Genomic DNA, 9,658 nt, shown 5'->3' with positions numbered 1-9,658 from the left:
TTTTGTATGTAGTTTTCATTTGCATTTTACATATGATGACATATTTTAGAATTGAAGTATCAATAAATGTTTTTGCTATATGCTATTTTTTGTTTGCAGGCTTTTACTGATGATTATAGTATTGAGAACCATGTAATTTGAAACATTAAGTGTATAATTGTTGTAAAAGAAGAAAGAATAAATGACATTTATAACAAAAACAAGTAACAGAACATAAATGTCAATAATTGCCATTGAAAATATAATTTAATGATTACATTTAATATGTACAAATATTTGCAGTACATATTTTACATATTTTTCAATGTTTGAAACTTGTTGTTTTAGTATAATTATATAAATATATAGTTTCACGCAAGTGTTGTATACAACCACAATTACAAAACATACATGATCTTTAATAAATATGACCTTCTACACTCCTTTTGCAAAGTTTTACTATGGATTTCAATAAGTTTGCAACCAAAAATGCTTGAAGTATAAGTCTGCAACCAAATGTGCTTGAACAAGATATTTTTGTGTATTGAACGTTATCTTCGGATTTGCGAACTAAACCATTTGTACAGCATTGACAGAAACATATTTTGTTATTGTTAAATCCAGTTTAAAACTTACAAATTCGAATAAATTAGGAGAAAAACCGACCAGAACAGTCACATGTCAAATTTCAAAATATCTACATGATCAGTTTATATCTTCAATAACTTCGTCAAAACAGAATCTAGGATGCTGAAATTACGCCGTGTTCGCCATTTTGTCAAGTTTGCAACCAATTCGCTCGCTTGAACCAAGTGTGCAACCACTTCACGTCCTGCCCCTTGGATAATAACGTTAGAAATAATATAAGTTATGTGAATTTATCGACCAAAATGTTCATAGCATATCGTTATTATTTTAAAGTTTGTTATTGATAAAGTAAAATCTACAAACTCTACCAAAAAACTACTTCTATCTATTTTAAGAATATAACGGGGCCGTCACACAATGATGTTCTGGTCAACGCTCACTGAACGTTTCAATCGTTGAATTTTTGAGTTTTCTAGAATAAGGTTGACACATCTGACGGGTGATTAACGTGTGTCTACCGCATACTAGTAACTAGCGTGTGTCTAACGTAACATTGACCAAGTAAGATACCCTTGAAACCCATAAGCGTGTGCTAATTAACGTGCCACTGGCGCAGGACGATCGAACTATTTGTCAACGCCAGGCAAGCGTTGTGAGCGTGTGACTAACCCGTGAATAACGTCAGCATAGCGTCCTTTTACGGGCGAAAGGGCAAAAAAAACGCTGAAAACTTCATAGTGAATTCAGTTGTTTTAGTTTGAATAGTCAGCATTTATGACGCCAAGATAAACAATATACGCTCCAATGCAAATTTGTTTTAAGTAAATAAAATTTAAAGAGTTATCAAAAATAATGTTTAAACAGAGGATACATTACAATTGTCCAAAACATGTTTTATTATTTATTTTAAGATCTATACTGATACATGCCAAAGGGCTATGCTCTTGTCACATGAATACTTATTATATATGCCACAGCTTTCCGCTGTGGAGTACAGACCCAAGACATTTCACCAGTCATGCCCTTAAAAAGCAAATTTTGAAGCACAGTCCATGCAATTGTCACGGAGTATATATACTGACTGAAAACAACGATACAAATTCAAAAGCACAAAATAGTATGCCTAAAAATAATAATCGCTAGATTCTGATATAGTTATGTTCTGGGTCAGAATCTTGCTTCGTACAGGGGAGATATTGCCCATACAAAAAATAGCACAATATCTTATCGCTTAGTACAATTAGTGTAACTATAGTCCAATAGAATCAGATATGCAATCAACGATGAATAATGACCTTTTTACCTTTGTTTTGTACTCGGAAAAAACAAAACAAAACAAAAAAATCAATGCGCTGATAAGGTTGGATAAATTTAGAATTTACTTTGGGAGATATCAAGTAATACGAGGTATATTTATTGTTGAGCTCAATACTGAATTCTATTTAGTACACAGTTAGATGAGGTATATGAGTCTTCTGATATAGGTTTTGCAAGTCCAGTAAAGTCAGTATTGTTCTCAACAATATGTATACAATGTACTGGATTCTTTATTTCATTTTTTTTTGATATTTTGACAGAGCTCTGTTACTTCAAGAACAATCATGGGTTGATATAAATTCTTGATCCTGGAAATGGAGATGAAGTACAATATGCATTTTGATATAGATATATTGAACTCTGAAAATGGAAACGAAGCTAAATGGGGTGGGATTGATATTGATGTTTTGAACTCGCGTCTAAATTGAAATTTGATTCGATAGTGATTTCAATTGAAACATTAATAATAATAATATGAATTTCAATGGTTAAATTTTAAAGGGCGTGAGATAATGGTTCATATTGGGAGGTCACATGGTGCTAACGCTGGAAGTTCATTGTCTATATTTTCAACATTTGAAATAGAGTTCATTTGCTGCAATTTAAAAGATGTAATTACTATTTATAATTTCACACCTCATAAAATGTGACCAGTAAACTATACTTCCAATTGCATTGTATGATTTCCAATTATAAATAAATTTTGCCTCTTTTAAATTTCCCGAGTCCAAAAAAAAAAAATAAAATAGTATCCGTAAAATATGCATATTGTAGGCTTTAATGTACTACAAAGCATTGCTAATATTGCTTTATTTGGTGTTTTATCTTATTTAATAAGCCTTTTCCTTAAGAAATTTTGAGGTTGCTGTCAGTTATTTGTAAAATATTTTCACCGATCGAGAATTTTAAACATGTTTAAAAATCCCAATCGGTAATTTTTCACCGATAAAACTTATCTTTCCACAGAGCCATCGGTGATTGATCCGTAGTTCTTTTAGCCAAATTATGGCAACGTATTTAACACCGATATCACCTAAACCTGTTTTCCACCTATTAACTGCTATTGGGGAAAGATAAGTTTTATCGAAATTACCGATTGGGATTTTTAAACATGTTTAAAATTCTCGATCAGTGAAAATAATTTACAAATAACCGACAGCAACCTATATCACGAGATATGCAAGCTCTTAATCACCGATCGGACAAAGATAACCAAATATGAATCACCGGTCATATCTGAACCACTGATGACTAGCTATCAAACACCGATTAATCAGCGTTACGCCCGATTTAGTTCCGATTTACAAACGATAAAAACCGATAGTATTTCAGCATTTTTATCACCGATCCAACCCCGTTTGAGTTTGCTTTCTGTCACCGATGGCCGTTTACACAGAAAACCAGAAATAAAATCACGCATGACAACCGATCATAACAGCGAGTAAATTTAAAATTAAATGACCGATTGGGGACTGACCGTCTGTGTAAATGGCCCTTAAGTATAACTCTTCTATGGCCCTATTGGCACATGGAAAACCGAATGTACATGTATAATCCTCATACAATACTTTTTCATCAATACAAAACAAAAAATGGAAAACGGACTAAAGACTGTCAACAGCAAAGACAGTTAACATATGTTTTACAGCATAAAAAAACTGGATGGAATGACGTATCGCTGGATGAGATGGGACAATAAAGAGATTTAAATGTAATTTTCAAAAAATATATTTATATCTAAGCCCAAACCACGTCAACTTACAAGCACATGTAAAAGACATAATACATTTAATATGGCTTGTTAAAACAAAGTAAAATTACATTTTGAAATCCAAATTTAAATGCATTACATGTATAACGTACTTTCTTAAATTCAAGTATGCATATTTTAATCAACCTCGCTAAAGAAACAGTTTGTCTCCTTAAAAATGAAAAAAACATTCAAAAATATTGAATATGCAAAAAGTAAGCGAAGCATTACTAACATTTTTATTCTATTCTATTTGTAACTTTCTGTTCAGACACCTGGCTTGCATTCTACTAGAATTACTGATAATAAAAGCGTTTGAACTTAAAATAGACAGTTACAAAGTCCTGTTATAGCAAGGCTATTCCTAAAATAAAACAGCATAAAAATTGAAAACCAAGCTACATTAGAACTTAGATCAAGTGGATACAATGTCTGACTATACATTGAAAACAAAAGCTATATATACACAAGAATTACAAGCCGTATTTCGGATGATACTTTAAACTTATGCCATATGTAATTGTATTCATTCATACTTTGCATGGTCGAGAAGCGCTTGTTACTAGTATTTCTGGAACTCAGTTATGTTATTTTGTTGTTGTTGATGATGATTGCTATGTGACACACGATATATATGCAGTTTACTGGCACCTACCGTGTAGTTAGCAACAGCAAGAAATGTTTTATCCTTAGAAAAGCAAAGCGTGTACGGATCATGCATATCTATCTCGTATGTATGTAGTACAGCACCGTCTTGTGATATCTGAACTATTTTACCAGTCCCGTGACTACAAATGAAGAAGGTACTCTCGAGACCAGGAGCAATTCCTGTAGGAGTTTTAATTCTTTCATCCTGAAAAACTATTTGCGATTTTTGAATAGTATCGTAGATATATATTTTGTTTTCTTCGGCATCTGTTATTGCGAGGACGCCAGTTTCTTTATCAAAGGCATTGAAGCTATCACCCAATTTCCACTCTTTATCAGGAAAATTGACATCGAAATCTTTTATTTCTCCGTTTTTATACATCAACGCTGCAGGTTTATTACTTGCATACGTTCCTACCACGAACATATCATTGTTGTATTCAGAAAGAGAATCTACCACTTGCGGTATTTCGATTGTGTTCATACGGCTACAAATATCGTCATCATTAACATCAAATGTTAATAACTCGGGCCCATTGGTCACAAAGACATTTTCCATAGAGATACAAAGAACATCTAGCAAAACTGTATCATGAATATAAGTTTTTGTAATCTCAAGATCTTCATTCATTACAACGATTTTCTTATTTGCATTATCAACAGCAATTAATCCTCCATTGGGAAGGAAATCCAATCCAGTATATAGAGGTTCTGATTCATTCTCAAGAGAAGATTTTAAATCAACAGACTTTACCTTTTCCATTTTGATAATTCTATGGTCGGGAATTTGATTCGCATCTATTTTAATGTCTTGACTTCTCAATTCGCATTGCTTAACTTCTTCAAAACAAGAGGAGGTGTTTGCATTTTCTGATGTTACATCTAGATATTCCAGCTGTTTGAAAAAGTCGTCACATTTTGCTGTTTCTTCAGTTAATTTCGTTTCCTCCTCGTGCAAAGCAATGAAAAGTTGGGCTGATGTGCCAAACTTTCGAGCGATATCAATCCGTTTAAAAGAAAGGACCATTGATTTCTTGATGTCTTGACACTGCATTTTATATGATGTGTATTGCTCCGTTGCTCTATCACGCAGAACCATTGCCTCTTTCAGAACTCTAGCTCTTGATTCCTTTAACATATTAATGATTTTATCTTGTTCAATGACGATATTATCGTCAATTTCCTTCAGCTTTCTGTCCAATTCTTTTTCCTTTTGATCGAAGAAGAAGTCGATGTTGACTGATTGTAGCTGCAGTTCTTTGATCCTCGATAGTAAAGACTTTTCCTTTTCCACGTTATTTTTCGCTGCAATATCAGATATTTCGACAACCTCGTGGCATTTCCTATGTTTGATTATGGCACAGGAACTGCAGCAAAGCTTATGTTCATCTTCACAGTAGAATTCTATAGGTTTCCCATGAGTGGTGCACTGGTCCAGGTCTGCAGGAAACGTTTTTATTTTCTCTGTATCGTCAATGCGAACGATTTTGTGAATTTTCAAATGTTCAAATATATTATGGGTGATTTCGCAATCAGAGCACAACCTTCTTTTACATTGAATGCAATATTTTGTGGCAGGTGTATGCTTTGCTTTTAATATACAAACTGTACACAGGTCGTTGTCTACAATTTGTGCTTCAATAGCATCTTGTAAAGCATAATTAACTGGCAAAGATTTAGACCATTCTTCCACCGGAACTTCGTTTTCTAATTTAGGTGTAACTTTCCGACAGAGTGGACATTCTATTCCTTTTTTAAGATGGTCTTCGTCTTTCTGTTTTAAGATATGCTGATCGATGCAACTTTGGCAGAATGTATGAGCGCATGCCAAAGTCCTCGGATCACGGTATTGTTCTAAACAAATACAACAGCAAAGTCCCATATTCACACGCGAATCGGAAGGATGCAGCGTGTCCATTTTCTACCAAACTGTACACTCGGTATCTGAAATAATTAAAAATAATGAGTCTACCTGATTTTTCACCTGATGTGTGACACTTTAATTAAATCTACACGTTATATCTAATGATTATACATTGTAATACATTAAAGACATGTTAAGCCTCATAAATTGGTACGTAATAAAGGTATAAATGTTAAAATCATATATCACTCAGAGAAAGTAGCGTTAAAATGTGAAATACGTAAACGCATGGGTATTTTACTTCCTAAACTATAAGTTTACTAATGGTTAAGATGGCCAAAAAGCAAGATTGTTTAGCTAAAAGGGCAATGGATACCGTTTAGGAAACTGTAAAAAAACAAACAAAGAGACATTAACTCAAACAAAACAACAACAACAAAAAAGAAGTAAAAAGCTAAAAAAAAACAAAAACAAAAAAAACAAACACATATAGCATTTATGGGCTAAATGGATCACTTTAAATCATATATTTTATCATAGTTCTTTTATAGGTATTAATTCATATTTGAATACCTAAATTACGTTATCGTATGTTTCCATTGCTATTTACTGCTTCTACATCTTTCAAAATTGAATATACTATTAACTACGATGCTACATGTTTTCTTTTTTGATTTTTGATAACCAAGCATTAAAACATAAAGTTATTTCAAACATAAGCAGTGTAGGCTGTTCCAGGATTATGTTCGGTTTTGTTTTATTTGTATTTAGCTCTGCTTTCACCGCAGTTCAGAAATAAACATACTGGTAATTTATAAATTTTCCCATGCTCCAAGTAAATTCCCATATTTTAAGACAACGGAGAATTACGTCCATTTTATCAGTATCATCTGCGATATAAAAATAGAGCATTTCACAACTACTCATTTCACTGTAGCATTCCATTAAAAATATGACTAACATTAAACTTTTCTGAAACAACAACGGCAACAACAACGGTAACAGCAACGTCAACGTAGCAATTTAGCTTATTATTTTTCTTAGAAAATACCGAGCTTAGTACAAGTCCAAATAAGTCAAAGTAATAGAAAGAGCATCGAAACACGAGGCTATCTGATTTGCACGAGGGGGCGCAGCCCGCGAGTATTAATCAGATTGCCGAGTGTTTTGATATTCTTTCTCTTTTGTATCAAAGTCAAACATTGCATAACAAAATCACGTTCCGTGTTGTCACAATATGAAGAACATTTGAATATGATATTTCTGTCGCTTTCCCTTTCTCTGCCGTCACAATATGTAAACCCCAGCAAAAATGAGCCAATCAATGGGTATACGCTCTGGAGTGCGGTTAAGTCATAGAAAGAGCACAGAAACACGAGGTTATCTGATTTGTACGAGGGGGCGTAGCCCCCGAGTATTAATCAGATTACCGAGTGTTTTGGTGTTCTTTCTCTTTTGTATCATAGTCAAACATAAAAACACGTTCCCTGTTGTCACAATATGAAACCCCGGCAAAAATGAACCAATGAACGAACATCTAAATATGATATTTCTGTCGCTTTCCCTTTCTCTGCCGTCACAATATGTAAACCCCAGCAAAAATGAGCCAATCAATGGGCATGCTCTGGTGTGCGGGTAACTAATACCCGCACTCCAGTTAACGCACTGTGCATGTATATGTATACGATATAACCCTGACACATTTTCAACAGAAAAGTCTCCAAACTATGATACAACTAATACCTAACGCACTGTGCATGTATATGTATACGATTTAACTCACAGAAAGGTCCCCAAACTATTATACAACTAATTTTAAGTACACTGCGCGTTAAAATATTATGCTTTTTTGTGTACAGGCTGTGCTAGAAGCGACACAAAAATAGTTCATGTCAAAATATTTTGACTAAAGTCCAGATATACCACACTACAGTTCAGTAACTATTATATGAAACTTTGTAATTCATCCGTGTTTAAGTCTATGGACAACTTAGGCATTTAAAGTGCCGAATACGCCATGCAAATGTGAACTTTGTTGACGATATCAATTAATGATGAAATAATTGAGTGTTAAAATGCACGAAATAACTTCTTACATACCTATACTTGTAAAATGAGCGTGAAATATCCCCCTTTACCATCATAAATGTTAAACGTCAGTACTTTCCCAAGTTTAAGTAATCAAAGCACTGAAAGTACTGTTGGAAGGAAATTTTCATAGACATTCCCAATGCGTGTGAATTAAAAACAAAGGAACAGGTGCAAGCTTCAATCTACAGCTTGCTGATTTGATGACGTAAAATGTGACGTCATTGTTTCCGTTTTTGCACTACTCATGTTCAGTGGGCTGATAACTAGTTCTTGGCCCAGGGCCCCAAACCCATAAGTTGTGACACTCATAATCAGTTGAAATCATAGGCAATTCTGTTACTAATATAGTAATAAGTGAATTAATAGATAATACTACTGCATTATGAACACAAAGAACCACTCAGTTTGACCTTAATCGGCCATGACTTATATAACTACTTCATAGGAATTCAAGACCATGCCATAAGCATTATTTAATCATAGTTAATGAAGAGACTTTTTATTTTAAACTCAAGGACAAGAAAAGCTCATCATATGCTTACATTTGTAAGTTCAAACATAACTAATTGTGTTTTAGTATGAAATTGATGTACATGCTGTTAAAGTCATAGCAAAACAAAGAACAATGATTTAAAATAAACTTTTATTGTCAAAACTTGCATAAAAGTAAAAATATATGTGATATAAAAAACTAGAACTCCGCGAGTCGGATGTGTCGCCTTGTGAACAATGTAGTTTAGGAGAAATGGCCAGGACAAAAATGAAATATGAAAAATAACAAAGGGCAATAACTAAAAAATAATAATGGCAGAGCAGCAGTTCCTGCGCACTGCACTTCTTATCAATAAGATCTATCATTCTATGATGTTTCAAGTCCATAGCTTTCATACTTGAGGAGAAATGACCAGGACAAAAATAAAGTAAGAAAATCAACAAAGGGCAATAACTCAAAAAATAAGAAATGCAGAGTATGTGTTCTTGTGCACTGCACTTCTTCTTAATGAGACCTATCACCCTATGAAGTTTCAAGTCCATAGCTTTTATACTTAAGGAGAAATGGCCCGGACAAAATTAAAGTATGAAAATAAACAAAGGGCAATAACTCAAAAAATAAGAAATGCAGAGTACCTGTTCTTGTGCACTGCACTTCTTCTTAATGAGACCTATCATCCTATGAAGTTTCAAGTCCATGGCTTTTATACATTAGGAGAAATGGCCCCGGACAAAAATAAAGTATGAAAATTAACAAAGGGCAATAACTCAAAAATTAGGAAGTGCACAGTTCCGGTTTTTGTGCACTGCACTTCTTCTTAATGAGATCTATCATCCTATGAAGTTTCAAGTCCATAGCTTTTTTAGTTGAAGAGAAATGGCCCGGACAAAATTAAAGTATGAAAATTAACAAAAAGGGCAATAACTCA

The 9,658-nt window shown here is 33.6% G+C and overlaps 1 protein-coding gene across 2 annotated transcripts; it reads right to left on the bottom strand.

Moving 5' to 3' along the window:
* Window positions 1-2,814: 2,814 nt before the first annotated feature.
* On the bottom strand, window positions 2,815-8,327 carry LOC132719596 (uncharacterized). 2 transcript variants are annotated; one of them, XM_060703386.1, is made up of 2 exons: window positions 8,247-8,327; window positions 2,815-6,226 (listed from the first exon to the last, which is right to left on the bottom strand). In XM_060703386.1, the coding sequence occupies exon 2, from the start codon at window positions 6,198-6,200 to the stop codon at window positions 4,197-4,199; it is 2,004 nt and encodes a 667-aa protein (XP_060559369.1). In that variant the 5' UTR covers window positions 6,201-6,226; window positions 8,247-8,327; the 3' UTR covers window positions 2,815-4,196. The 2 variants fall into 2 exon arrangements, with proteins under 2 accessions (XP_060559369.1, XP_060559370.1); XM_060703387.1 differs by lacking the exon at window positions 8,247-8,327 and adding an exon at window positions 6,952-7,491.
* Between the last annotated feature and the right edge of the window lie 1,331 nt (window positions 8,328-9,658).

This window comes from Ruditapes philippinarum, unplaced genomic scaffold (genome assembly GCF_026571515.1).
Source record: "Ruditapes philippinarum isolate M1 unplaced genomic scaffold, ASM2657151v2 ctg9422_1_1_1_1, whole genome shotgun sequence".
Lineage (NCBI taxonomy): Eukaryota > Metazoa > Mollusca > Bivalvia > Venerida > Veneridae > Ruditapes > Ruditapes philippinarum.
This window is presented reverse-complemented; position numbering and strand designations above follow the sequence as displayed.